Source organism: Dasypus novemcinctus, chromosome 2 (genome assembly GCF_030445035.2).
Source record: "Dasypus novemcinctus isolate mDasNov1 chromosome 2, mDasNov1.1.hap2, whole genome shotgun sequence".
NCBI lineage: Eukaryota > Metazoa > Chordata > Mammalia > Cingulata > Dasypodidae > Dasypus > Dasypus novemcinctus.
The window spans coordinates 160,034,865-160,048,500 of NC_080674.1; the positions used below are offsets into that span (position 1 = coordinate 160,034,865).

Here is a 13,636-nt window from a genome sequence, read left to right on the forward strand (position 1 = left end):
TTTAACAAAATTTTCACAACAGAAAGTATTATTTTTTATTTTATTTGCTTCAACCATTTGAAAATGTAAAGACCATTCTTAGGGAAACGGATGTGGCTCAACCAATTGGGCTCCTGTCTACCATATACAAGGTCCAGGGTTCAATGCCCAGGGCCCTCTGGTGAGGGCAAGCTGGCCCAAGTAGCAAGCTGGCCCATGTAGAGTGCCAGCCAATACCGGAATGCCGCCCAGTGCAGGAAAAGCCGCCCCGTGCAGGAATGCCAGCCTACGCTGAGAGCTGGCGCAGCAAGATGATGCAACAAGAGACACAGAGGAAAAAAAAGAAGACACAGCAAAACGGGAGTTGAGGTGGCACAAGAGAATGACTGCCCCTCTCCCACTCTGGAAGGTCCCAGGATTGGTTCCCAGAGCCACCTAATGAGAATACAAGCAGACTCAGAAGAACACACAGCGAATGGACACAGAGCAGGCAATGCGGGGACGGGGGCAGGGGGAGAAATAAATAAAATAAATCTTTAAAAAACCAGTTGGCCATAGAGGTGAGGGTTTATTTCTTAAAATAAGAAAGGAAAAAAAGACCATTCTTAGCCCACAATCCATACTGAAACAGTCAGTTGACCATAGTTTAGACTCCTGGTTTAGTCTGTTCACATTTAATGTAATTACTGATATGATTAGATTTATGCCTGCCAGTTTGCTGTTTTCTTTTACATATGTATATCATGTCTTTCTCCCTTCCTCTTTTACTGTCTTTAGGTTAATTATTTTTAATGTACCATTTTTTAATTTTTTAAAAATCATTATTATTTTTAATGTACCATTTTTAATTCCTCTCGATTTTTTAAATGTAACCTTTTTGAGTTATTTTCTTATTGGTTGCTCTAGGGATTACAACATATATCTTTAATGTATTACACTCTACTTCAGTTTAATATTGACTTAAGATTTTGTCATATAGAGCAACTTTGCTCCAATTTAGTTTTATCTCCTACCCCCCCTTTGCGCTATTATTTTCACATCTGTTACATCTAAATGTGTTATAAACCCAACAAAAATTGTTAATGGTATTGCTTTAAACAGTATTTTTTATATCTACCTTTCCATTTCTGGTGGCCTTCATGTTTTTCCTTGTGAAGTTGAGTTACTTAGTGGTATCAGTTTCTTTCAGTCTGAAGGACTTCCTTTAGTATTTCTTTTAGGGAAGATACATTAGCAAAGATCCCAGTTTTATATGGAATATCTATATTTTATCTTTTTTTTTTAACCTTCATTTCTGAAGCATAGTTTTGTTGTTTATGGAATTCTTGGTTGTCATTTGTTTATTTCAGCATGTTGAATGTGAATGCCATTGCCTTTTGGCCTCCATTGTTTTTGGTGAAAAGATGGCCATTAGTTGTATTGACATTCCCTTATATGCGATGAGCTTTGTTTAATCTTGCTGCATTGAAGATTTATTGAATTTTTTCCTACTCCTTTCCTCTTTTGGAGGTCGTATATCACATCTGTAGGTATACTTGATATCTCACAGGTCCTTGACACTCTTTTCCATTTTCCTTAATTTTTTTTCTTCTCTGTTCTTTGGATTGGAGCATTTCTCTTGAGCTGTCAAATTCATATATTCTTTCTTTTGCTATCTTAAATCTGCTTTTGTGCCAATCTAGTGGATTTTTTATTTTGTTTAAAGTACTTTTCAACTTGAGTTTCTATTTCTTTTTATCGTTTCTATTTCTCCATTGATATTCCCTATTTGCTGAGTTATTGTAATGTCTTTATTTCATTTCATGTATTTATAATAGCTATTTTGAAGTGTTTGCTAAATCCAACATCTGTGCCCTGCTCTCTGTTTATGCTCTCCAAGGATTACCCCTGTAACTGCACAGCTTAAGGGTCAGCTGATAGTTCGTGTTCAGGTACCTTGAGTCCATAGGATTTCCACCTTCTGTTGAGCGATTTGTGTGTGAGCTGGGAAATACATTCCAAGTTGCAGCCAGGTCTCAATATCCCTTGACTTTTACTGTTTGCCGGGCTCTCTTGGATGTCCCTGCACATGCACTTAGTTTCCCAGTCAGCCCAGAATGTGTGGAAAGCTTTTATCAGCTCTTCTGTGGCTCTCTTATTTCCAGAATCTCTCCATTAAATTTCTGGCTGGTCTGCTGCTCTTAGGCTTATAAACCAGCATGTTTTCTCCATCCATTCACTACCAGTTTTGCCACTTTAGCTGGCGAAGTTGAGGGTTTTCACAGCCCATTCCTGTACTGGTAAAACTACTCTCACCAACTGAGCAGCAGCGGACCAGAAGATGGGAGTAGCCCCAGGCAAGAGGTTCACAGAGTCTTCCTGTTCTTACCCGGAGTCCTAGCAGTTTTTCGATAATAAACACCTTTTTTTATGAGAGCAGTTGTAAGTTTTACGAAGAATCATGCAGAAAGTACACAGTTCCCATATACCCTCCCCCTAAACACGGTTTTCCCAATTACTAACATTTTATGTTAGTATGGTACTTTTGTTACAGTATTATTACAATTATATATAACTAGCTATAGTTTATATTAGTTTTTCTCTTTATGTTGTATAGTTCTATGGATTTGTTTTTCATTCTGGTAATATATTTACAACCTAGAATTAATCATTCAGCCTCTTTCCAGTATGTAATTCAGTGGTGTTAAATACATTCACAATGTTGTGCACCATTATCACCAATTACCAAAACTTTTCTGTCACCACAAATAGAAACTGTATCAATTAAGCATTAACACCCCATTCCCCACCCCTGCCCCTTCTAACATGTATTCTAATTACTGACTATGAATTTGCATAGTCTCTTCATTTCATGTAAGTGAGATCATGTGTTTATCCTTTGTGTCTGTTTCACTCAGCACGTCTTCGGGGTTCATCCATTTTGTCACATGTATCAGAACTTCATTCCTTCTCATGGCTGAATAATATTCTATTGTACATATATACCACATTTTGTTCATCCACTATTTCATTGATGGATGATAGCCATTGTGAATAATGCTGCTATAAACATCGGTGTGCAAATACATGTTCGAGTCCCTGCTTTCAATTCTTTTGTGTACACACCTAGAAGTGGGATTGCTGGTCGTGTGGTAATTCTATACTTAGCTTTGTGAGGAACTGCCAACCTGAAGAAGAAACATTTCTTGATTTGTTGTTTGCCTTTGGTTGATTTCCAGTGCCCTCCAAATGGTTGTTTTTGACCATTTTGTCCAGTTTTATACGTGACTTGTTGGGTGAAGAGGATTCTTGACTCTGGTTAGAGGTTCTAAGCTATTTTTTTAAAGTATGCTCAGTCTGATGTTTTCTGTATATATATGTGTGTGTGTGACTTCAGATTTGTCTTACTGGTTTGGTTTGTTTTCTTAAATATATGTAAAAACATTTCTCCCTCTGGATGATTTGAGTTCTGGCCTTAGGCATACACAGTGTGTGATTTAGGGAATTTTCTTTACTACAGTTTTGACTCCTACTTGGTCTCAGGTCGATGGTAGAAGCTCAGGGATGGGGGTGGCTGTGAGAGGGTAGAGGGGACCATCTTCTGTGCTGAGCAGGTGACAGCGCTAAATGAGTAGGGACCTCGAGATGCTGCCAACGTCCTTATTTTATTCCAGGTTAGTAGGATTTCCTCTCACTGAGGATCTCACTTCAGGAATTTTGCTACATCTGTTAGAGACCCTTCTAGGCATTTTGGGGTTTTGTTAGACATCAGCGAAGATTAGATTGAGCTGCAGGAAACTTCAAAGAGCTCTGGCTTTCTCTAGCCTCAGTACCTGGCTCTACCTCATAGATTAATATACCCACTTGAGGTCCAGCTATTACTTCAGCATTCCAGTTAAGAGATATGTTTTCTACTTTAAATGACACTTGATTTATATTCAATTAATGTTTAAATTACATGGCCACCTAGCAGAAAGGGAGCCTGAAAACATCTTGGCTCTGACTAATCTTGTGCTTAACTATCACTGAGAAAGATACTCACCATAATGAGTTTATCTGAGTGTTTATTAGCTGCCAGGTACTATGTTCAACACTATGAATCTCCCACTTAATCCTCACAAAAGGCTTGTAGATGTGCCTTATTATTATCTCCATTTTACAGAGGAGGAAAAGAGATTAAATGGAGGAGCCAGAATTCAAATTCAGATGTTCTGAATCAGCAGTCTCCGCTTACTGCTCTCCTTCTTCTCAATTTCCTTGCATAATCACCTTTTTTCTTTCCAGGTGAAAGCCTCCGTGAAAATTCCCCAGGCCAAAGCCAACCCAGCTTCCACCAGAGCATCTTCAGGCAAAGGGGCAGTGTCAGCTCCTGGAAAAGTGGTCACTCCAGCAGTTCAAGCCAAACAGGGGTCTCCCGCCAAGGCAAGAGGGGCCAGAAGCCACAGGAGGGGTTTGGGTTGGGGGGAGAAGAGGACCATTCAGCGACCCTAGTCCGGAGAAGGGTCTTGCCAGGCAGAAGCAACCTCCCCACCATCACGACACGGGCGGGAACTTAACCTCAAAGGAGCCGTGCCACCTGCTTCCTTAAATACTGTTTTCTCCTCCCAACCCAGGGGAAGCCGCCAGTGAGAACCCCCCAGAGCAGTGCCACCTTGGCGAAGGGCCAGGGGTCTGTGCCAGCTGTGGGGAAGGCAGTGGCCACAGCTGGCCAGGCCCAGGCGGGGGCAGTCAGGAGGCCAGAGGAGGAGGACTCAGAGAGCAGCGAGGAGGACTCGGACAGTGAGGAGGAGGCACTGGCTCAGGTGAGGCCCGGGAGGGCCGAGGGCTGCCGTTTGCCTCCCCTTCTGTGTGAGGAGCCCAGTGTGCCTCAGGCTCCAGCCCCTGCCCTCGTACAGCTACATTTTTGATCTCCTGTGTGTCTGCATATATCTGCCCTCTAGACTCCCTTCTCCGATTCTGTCTCCATCTAGGCAGAGATCTCAGGGAAAAACCCCCAAGTCAGAGCCACCTCAGCCTCCATCAAGGGGTCCCCAGGGAAAGTAGCTACCCCAGCACCTCCTGGGAAGGCAGGACATGCAGCTGCCCAGGTGGGGAAGCTGGAGGAGGACTCAGAGAGCAGTAGCGAGGAGGAGTCGGACAGCGAAGAGGAGCCACCGAAAGCAGCAGCCCCAGCCCAGGTGAGGCCTGGCGAGGAGGCAGCTGCACGTGCCAGGTCTCCAAGGCACCTCCGTCTGCTCCTCCTCAGTCAGCACCCGGTTCAGGGCCAGGTGGGGGAGGAAGACGACCAATTAAAGCTTTGCCACTAGGATCCCTTCCCCATCTGCCGTCCTGCGCCCCATGTCTCTCTAGGTGAAACCTGCTCTGAAAAGTCCCCAGACCAAGGCCTCCCCAACAAAAGGCGTCCTGGGCACTCCCATGCCTACCAAGACCGCCACGGCTCGAGTGGAGACGCCGGCCCCCTGGAAGGCTAAGCCAGCAACTCCTGCCAAGGCGAACGAGGCCAGGAACCCAAAGGTGTCACAGTCAGAGAGTGACAGTGAAGCTCGGGCTGCGGCGCAGGTACCACGAGACCCGCGTGGTGAAGGAAGTCCCACCCCTTCCCGGGGCCTGGGGCCTCACCTGGGCAAGGTGCATCTCCCCAGGGAGGGCTTATCTAGCTGAGCGCGTCCCCCTCTTGGGCTTCTGCCTTCTTCCTGAGTAAACCAAGGACCGCAGCCCTGACCTGAGGCTCCTCCTAGCACTAACCCCTTTCATTGGTTCACCAAGCCAGTAACCACCAGTCTGTCTTGTTGATGGAGATGAAGGGCTGAGCGATAATGACCCTGATAATCCTCTGCCTGACGGCAGGAGAGCAGGTCTCTGAGAGGCAGGAGGAGGGGGCAGGAGAGCTGAGCTTGAAGGAAGACCAGCAGCTCATGAGGCACCAAAGTGGAGAAGGGCCCTGGCAGGCGGGGAGCAGTGCACCAAGGGCAGGAGTCACGGAGTCGGGCGGGGTCGGCCAGGGCGCCCTTGCGCGGGCCCAGTCGTTCGTAGTTGGCTGTTACTAGTGACATTTAGGGAGCGCCCGAAGGCAAGGTGGAGATGCCAGGGCCCCTGGCCCCATGTTTTGAGCTGTACAGTGTTTTTTGGTGTTTGTTTTGTTTTTGTTTTTTTTCCTTTGTTTCTTAAAATTAGTTGCTCTGTCGGGATGTCCTCAGCTGGGAGGGGGTGGGGGGAACAGTCAAAAGAGCTGAAATAGTGAAAGGATTGATTACCTCACAGTGCAGTAAGACTCCAGGTAGAGAGGCTGTGGAGATGGCAGTTCAGCAGCTCAGCGTCACTGGTGACCCAGATTTCTTCCACCAGCCTCATTGTCACAGGAGGGCTGAGGCATCTCCTAACGAGCTAAGAAATCCCCCGGTAGTCTTCCTCTCAGCTCTCCTTGGCCACATCCCAAGCAGGTGCTTTCCCACACGCATCGCAAGCAAGCATGTGGTTCCACCCCCCAAAGCCAGTCCCTGCTGGGAGAGGCTCCCGGGACTGGCGGGGAGAGGGGCCAGCTTCCCAAAGCATGTGCTGGGATTCAGCAGAACAGGATCCAGGTAGCCAGGGAGATGGGGGCGTGGTGTTGGGAGGCACCCGGCAATGTGTTCTGTGGTTGCCCATTTGAAAATTGGGAAATGACACATACAATCAGGATTTTCTAGCTTCTCTTGAGAAACGGGAAGGTTGGGCAGCCTGGGACTCACTTTTCTGGCTAGGGCAGTGTAGCAAAAGCGGGGCCTTCGTGCCTGTAGGGAGCCCAGAGCTGCCTTCTGCCCTGCCCTGGCCTCACCTGCTTTGCCCCTGACACCAGACCCTACCAGCCATCTGCCCTCCTTTATGCCTGGCTCAGCAAGAAGGGCAGCCATTGGAGTGCTTTAAGCCAGAGGGGGCACAGCCAGATGCCAGCTGCGCTCGTGCCCCTGGTTCCTGCCTGCCGCCCTGTCCCAGGCCGCCTTCGCCTCTCCCTCATATGCCCAAGCCCTTAGGTTTTAGCTGACTCTGAGCCACATGTGCCTTTCAAGTTCAGAGTCCCCTGTGAAAGAAGGAAAAGCAGGTTTGGGTCATGTGTTTGCAGTGGCCGTGAGGTAGGCTGGGCCAGCTGCCCTCTCTGGGCCTACAGGAATGGGCCATGCCGCCTTCCTGGGAGAGCTAGAGTGACGCGAGGGTCACTACCTGCAGCTGGGGTCCCCTGCCCCTGGCCCCAGGGTGAGGCTGAGTTCCTGGTCCCTCAGCTGTGCTCGCCCTCAGCTAACGTCCCCTCCTCCCGCTACCATGTGCTTGTTCAGGTCTTGTCCCCTCGGAAGGAGGGTAACTCCAAAACCGCCAGAAGCAAGTCCCTGGCTCTGGCCCCCCGGGAAAAGAGTGCAGAAGGCTCCTGGGAGAGTGAGGAGGAGCTGTCGTCAGGCCAGGTAGGCCAAGCCGCGCGGGCCTCGGGCCTTCTCCCTGGGCACGCTGGGGGCACAGGCTCAGCTGGCAGTCTGCGGGTGCACGTACATCTTTCCCATTGGAAAAGTCTCACCTCCCCTCTTCATCATTTCATAGTTTCCAGAGCTCTTTCCTGGGTTTGGCACATTCCTCTTCCCGTTAACCCTGAGAGGCAGCCGAGTGTAGTTTAGCCACCAGGCTCCAGAGCCAGGGAGCGTGAGGTTGCCTCCCGACTGCCTCCACCAGCTCCTCTGGCCCTGGCGCTGCCTTAACCATCCTGAGGCTCGGGGGTTTCTGCTGTAGGATGGACAGCGATGGCGCGCCCTCTTGCATCCGTGTGCTGATGGAAATACCTGACGTCCTCGGTCCCCTGGAGCTGGGCTCAGAGCACCCATTCCCCTCCCAGGGCCTAACCCGTGAGGCAGGCGTCCTCCAGTCCCTAGGCTGGTGGCGCTCCTTAGCCCCTCCCTTTACGTATCCTGCACTGTGTCCTTAGCGGTCCACGCCCTGGGGGCACGCAGGCGCTGCCGACACCTCCAGTCACGGGGTGCTCGCTGCCTTTCTTCTCCCAGTAGCAACTGACATGACGGGCCACTTACTGTATACCAGGCACTGGAGCCCCCCCGTGCTTGTGTTCTGTTTAATCCCCACAATTACTGAGACAGGACGAGAGAATAAGGCTCAGGGAAGTTGAGTGAACTTTCCCTAGCGTCACTCGCTAGCAAAAGGCAGAGCTGGTGCTTGATGGGACCGCTCCCCGGCACTCACCCAGCCCTTCCCTCGCCGGGCCGGGAGGGAAGCCGAAGCTTGGGCATCTTTGGGGAGCACTGATGAGGTGGAGCACTGATGAGGTGCCTCCCTCTGAGCAGGATCTAAACAGCTGGGAGGGAGGGGGCTGCTTTGCCTTTCTCTGCGGGGGCGGTCTAACACAATTAAAATGAACATCATGCTTAAACTGAACCATTTAATTGGTACGTTAGTCCTGAAGATTCTGGAGTCCCTATTAAAAAAGAAGGAGGAAAAAAAGTCAGCAGTTTGAGCATTCCCCCAGGAAGAGTCAGGGAAGACGGGCACAGCCTAGGGGAGCTGCAGCCCCCGCCTAACTGGGGGGTTTTTAGCTCCTTAATTCCCAGCTCTCTAATTATGATTATTACCGTTATTATGCATTTATCGAGCACTTCTCTATTGACAAGTTTCGCTTTCTGTTTTTATTATTAGCCCATCAGTGGGGGGACAGGGATTGATGCCAGGGTGGTGGGCAGAGCCCCAGGCTGGGAGGCATGAAGGGGGCTGTGCCTCAGTCTCCCCATCTGGCAGGGATGGGGTCCACCCTCTGGCTCTGAGGGACTCTTACGGGGGGTGGTCTTGGCTTAGCCCCATTCACCCTGAGCCTTAGCCGCAGGCCAGGGTCTGCCGGGGCCTGCGGTGGATACCACATTAAAGAGACCGGGTCCTGCCCGCCAGTCCAGTCAGAAAGGAGGGGCCTGTGGGGAAGCAAACTGGGCATTAAATCGGGCCTGGCTTGGGGTCATGGAAGGAGCTCCTGTCGGGTGCTTGGAGAACCGACTTCTAGTGGTGGCCCTGATGAGGCCACTTGCCTCAGCCCTGAGGTGGGCGCGGGAGGAGGAGGGCGCGCGGACCCTCAGCCCAGCTCCTGGAGAGCTGCGCTTCTCGGTGGTCTGGGGGGGCGGGCCCAGGCTCTGTCCGCCAGGCCCCAGGCAGTCCTGAGAGCAGCTGCGCCCCGCAGAGCTCTGCCACCCGGCGGCCTTCGTGGCCGTGTCCCTCGCCTGGGCTGGTCGGCCCCAGCCCGCCCCCGCCCCGGTCTTGCTGGAGCGAGGGCTTGGTGGGATTAGCTCAGCCTCAGCAGCGGGTGGCGGGCCCTGCAGGTAGGAAGGGAGTCCCCGGCTTCCGGGGTCCTTCCGGCCCACCTCCCGCAGGGAGGCTTAACCAGATGTCCAGGCGATCGGTGGCTTTCCTTTTTTCTAAATCGCCCCAGAAGGAGAGCTCTTGTCACCTCTGTGTGCTGCCCTCCGTCATTGCAAAAGTACAGCGTCGCCCCTCTGAGCAAGGCCAGGCTGGGGTTGTCGATGTCTCTGCTCAGCAGGTGGGAAGACCGAGGCAAAAGAAGTCCAGGGAAGTCGTGGCAGAGGCAGGATCAGCAGTGGGTCTTCCCCACGCCCTTGGGCGGCACAGCCCACCTTTGTGAACCCCGCAGGCTTCCCTTAGTGCTCGCCCATGGTCCCCCTGTGCCCTGCCCCCGCTGCCCGGCCCCCTGCACCACCCCCCTCCCACGGCCCAGAGGCCACCGTGGGGTGGCGTGGGCAGGTGGAACTGGGAGGAGGCGGCTTTGTGCTGAGCTGCTTTTAACATCCTGAGACGCTATTGTTTGCCTCGGTGGGTTCGTTGCCTCTCTTCGTCCCCGACAATCTGTTCCTCTGTCTTCTCACATATATATAGATCCCCCCTCCCTCAACTGTAAGCCTTCTCCCACTTTCCATCCTTCTCCCTTTCATCATGTGGGAAGGAAGACTCTGGAAGTGGCGGATCAGAGCAGCCGCGGGGGCGGCAGCTTGGCAGGGGTGGGAAGGGCCTGGGCCCGGCGGAGCTGCCTCCCTCGGGCGGGCCTCTTCTCGGCTTTACTTTTTACTTTACTGCCCTCACCGCAGCACCTGGGGGTGGGAGGGCAGTGCCAAGCCAGGCCGCAGGAGGTGCCAGGTGGTGTGGCGGGCAGAGCCCTGGCCCCACCTGGGCCTCAGGCGCTTGCCCTGGCCAGAGCGGGGTGGAGCCCGAACCCAGATAGAAACTGGAGAGTGAAAAGTGGACTTTCCAGCTCCCCCGTGCCGTGCCCCATGTGCTCTCTCTAGTGGGGGGCGTTCTGGAAGGGGTGGTGCTGAGTGGGAAGGAAACAGCCCCATGGAGCCAGCCAGGCTGCTCTGCACAGTGCCAGAAGCTGCTGCTTTGAGGGCCTGGGCAGCAATTCCTCTCCTCCCCTCCCCCTTTAATATTTTATAAGAAAGTTTAAAACATACCCAAAGCTGGAGAGAATAATAGAATCGCTCCATCCCGTATCCAGCCTCAACAGTTACCAGCTCATGGGAGCAGGCTCGTTTCATGCACCTGTCCCACACCAGTCCCCGGCACCCAGGATTACTTTAAGCCAGTCTCGGACATGTCACCTCATTCGCCAGGGTTTCTGCAGTTCTCAGTGGTCAGGGTTGTTTCTGTTTTTAAGATTGACATTAACTTAATGTTGCCTAATAAGCATCCCCAATTCCCTGGTTGTCTAAGGAGTGGTTTTTCTACTCCACTTATTCACATACGAGTCCAAACAGGGGCCTCCCCCGTGGAGAGCTATTAGACCCTTAGGCCTGGGGATCTCCTGCCCTTGCCCCGCATCGTTCACTTGTTGAAGAACCTGGCCGCCTCCAGGAGGGCTGCCGCGGACCTCTGGGCGGGCAGCTAGGTGAACCCGGGGTAAAGCGCGTGTCATAACCACGAGTGTGGGCAGCACTGCTTCCAGTGCCCCCGCTCTGTGGGCGTCTCTGAAGTCAGCCACACCAGAGGCCACTGAACAGTGTCCTGCCCTGACCGTGCTTTCATTAAGCTGTGTGACCTCGGGCACCCTCTTCTCTGGACTTCTCCTTGCCCAGCTGTCCAGTGGGTGGTCTGCTGGCCTCGGGTTTGTCCTGAGGGTCGGGTGGACTCCCGTGAGCTGTGAGGCGCTGGGCTGGGTCTTGGCAGGTGGCCGGGGTGGGAGGGGCGTTTGAGTGCCCTGGGCAGCCGGAACAGCCTCTAACTTTGCTCAGCTGCTCCAAGCCCTTTGGCGCCTTGTAAAACCCTCCCCTCCCCTTTTCCTTTCCCCCTAAAAGCCAAACCTTTAATCACTGGGGGGGTGTGTTTTGTTTTTGTTTTTGTTTTTCAAGGTGATTAAACCCCCTCTGATTTTTGTCGACCCTAATCGTAGTCCAGCTGGCCCAGCTGCTACCCCCGCGCAAGCCCCGGCTGCAAGCACCCCGAGGAAGGCCTGGGCCTCGGAGAGCACAGCCAGGAGCTCCTCCTCCGAGAGCGAGGATGAGGACGTGATCCCCGCCACGCAGTGCCCGACTCCTCCTGGTGAGCACGGCCCTGCCACGCAGTGCTCCACTCCCCGGCCACGGCCGCCAGGCGCAGCGGGGAGGGCCGCCGTCCCTCTCACTGCAGCCCACAGGGGAGAGGGCGCTGGCCTACGGCCCGCAGCAGGCTCCAGGTCAGGAGGGGCTGGACCAGGCCTCTGGGCCCTGCACTGTCAGCCTGATGAGGGGCTGGCTCAGATCTGCCGTCCTCTCTCTGGGGTTTCCAGGCCAGAACCCAACCCAGTGGCTAGAAGCAATGAGACCAGGTTTCTACATAGTCTAAGGAAGAGCTTTCTAACAATCGACTGTCTGAACAGAGTGGCCTGTCAGGGTGGTAGTGAGCTTCTCATCAGTGGTGGCATGTAAAGGAGGTTAGATAATCCCTAAGCGAAGACATTGCTCAAGGAGAGGATTACTTGTAGGAAAGGGACACAGGACCAAATGGGGGATTTCTTTGATTCTGACAATCTGTGATTCTACCAGTGATGGCAGGAAAGTGGTTAATAGTATTGGTATTGTTATTATGAGGAAATAATAATACCAAGGCGTTCTTGGCCTTGATGGGATAATTAAGAAATTCAGATTAACACAAAAAAATATCACCTGGAATCCCACTGCTTGAAATAATTGCTATCAACCTTTAATGACTGAGCTTTATAGAAACGCACGTGTATGTTTTTTAAGCGAGACTGTACAGAATGTCCGGAAGGCTTTCCTTGGTACACTGTGAACCTTGCCTTTTTGTCACCGTGCATTTGCAGCATGGTTCTTCCTGGCCACAGAGTAGTCTCTGGGTGGACATGCATAGTTCATTTAACCAGGACGGCGTTGGAGGAGGTGGAGGGCTTTTGTTAACAGTGCTGCCGTTGCTCGGTGTTGCTGAGCCTTTGCCCACGACCCTCACGGGAGACTGGGTTAAATGTCAGGGGCGTCTCGCCTGGCACCAGTGCTCTAGCCCGTCGCTCACAAGCAGCAGCCTGGCCAGCTGAGAGTGCACGGCGAGGGGGAGCGACGCGCAGGCAGAGCTGAGGAGAAGGCCTGAGGTCACGGCCACGCAGCCGTTTGATCTCCCTGAGCCTTGGTGTCCTCATCTGTAGGGTGGAGATCGTGACAGCTTCTGCCTGAAAGGCTTGGGGAGGGATTGAATAAGCTTTCCTCTGCCTGAACACTGGGCACAGTGCCAGGCCCCCAGGCATAGCTGGTGAGTTGTGGCCGTCACCCCCCCACCCCACTCCGTTTCAGTTATTAGAACCAGCATGGTGACTGTACCCGCTGTCCACCCAAGGACAGCCCCCAGAGCCAGAGCTGCCGGCACCAGCAGCAGCGAGGAGTCCAGTGGGGAGTCGGAAGGCAAGAAGAAGGAGGCACCGGCCACCCAGGTACCCGGTGGGCAAGGGCAAGGCTGTGGGACAGTCGGGGGTGGGGGTCCCTGCTCTGCCTAGGCCCTCCCCACACGGTCTGCACTGTAATTACTCTCATCCACCCACCCAGAGGAGCTGCCCCCACAGCCCAAGGCTTTCCTGGCCTTCTGGCTGCTGCCTTGATGCAGTTAACAAATCACTTTGGAGGTGTCAGGAAGAGTAAGGTGGGAACATGGCTTCAGGGCTGCAGCCAGCTCAGCCTCAACTCCCTCATCAGCTTTTCTGACATGACTGGGCTTTGATTTTGTTGTTTTTTTCAGTAGTTGTTTTTTTGTTTTTGTTGTCGCTGTTGTTTCCCCCTCCCTAAAATGGCTCCCTCGTCTTTTTGCTTGTCTTTTTGCTTGTTGTGTTTGCTCGTTGTCTGCTTGTTTCTTCTTTAAGAGGCACCAGAACCGAACCTGGGAGCTCCTGTGTGGGAGGCGGGTGCCCAACTACTTCAGCCACATCTGCTTCCTGCTCGTTGTTTTGGTTTTTTTTTTTTGTTCACTGTCTGTGCCTTGCTTGCTTGTTGTTTTTACTCATTGTCTACTCGTTGTTTTTTCTTGTTTGTTCATTGTGGGTTTTTTGGAGGTTTTTTGGAGGTTTTGTTTTGTTTTTTGCTCGATGTCTGCTTGTTTTCTGCTCCTTGTTTGTCTTCTTTAGGAAGTACCAGGAACCAAACCTGGGGCATCCCATGTGGGAGGTGGGCACCTAACT

General features: G+C 52.2%; 1 protein-coding gene across 4 annotated transcripts in view; it reads left to right on the forward strand.

The window, feature by feature from the left end:
- Positions 1-13,636, forward strand: part of TCOF1 (treacle ribosome biogenesis factor 1) — a 41,705-nt gene that overhangs the window by 20,554 nt on the left and 7,515 nt on the right. For all 4 annotated transcript variants that reach the window (XM_058280973.2, XM_071210717.1, XM_071210719.1 and 1 more), the window contains exons 13-19: positions 4,243-4,380; positions 4,572-4,760; positions 4,929-5,135; positions 5,308-5,517; positions 7,269-7,391; positions 11,331-11,520; positions 12,762-12,898. In XM_058280973.2, the coding sequence (XP_058136956.1) occupies positions 4,243-4,380; positions 4,572-4,760; positions 4,929-5,135; positions 5,308-5,517; positions 7,269-7,391; positions 11,331-11,520; positions 12,762-12,898 (1,194 nt within the window). The remainder of the gene's footprint in view (positions 1-4,242; positions 4,381-4,571; positions 4,761-4,928; positions 5,136-5,307; positions 5,518-7,268; positions 7,392-11,330; positions 11,521-12,761; positions 12,899-13,636) is intronic.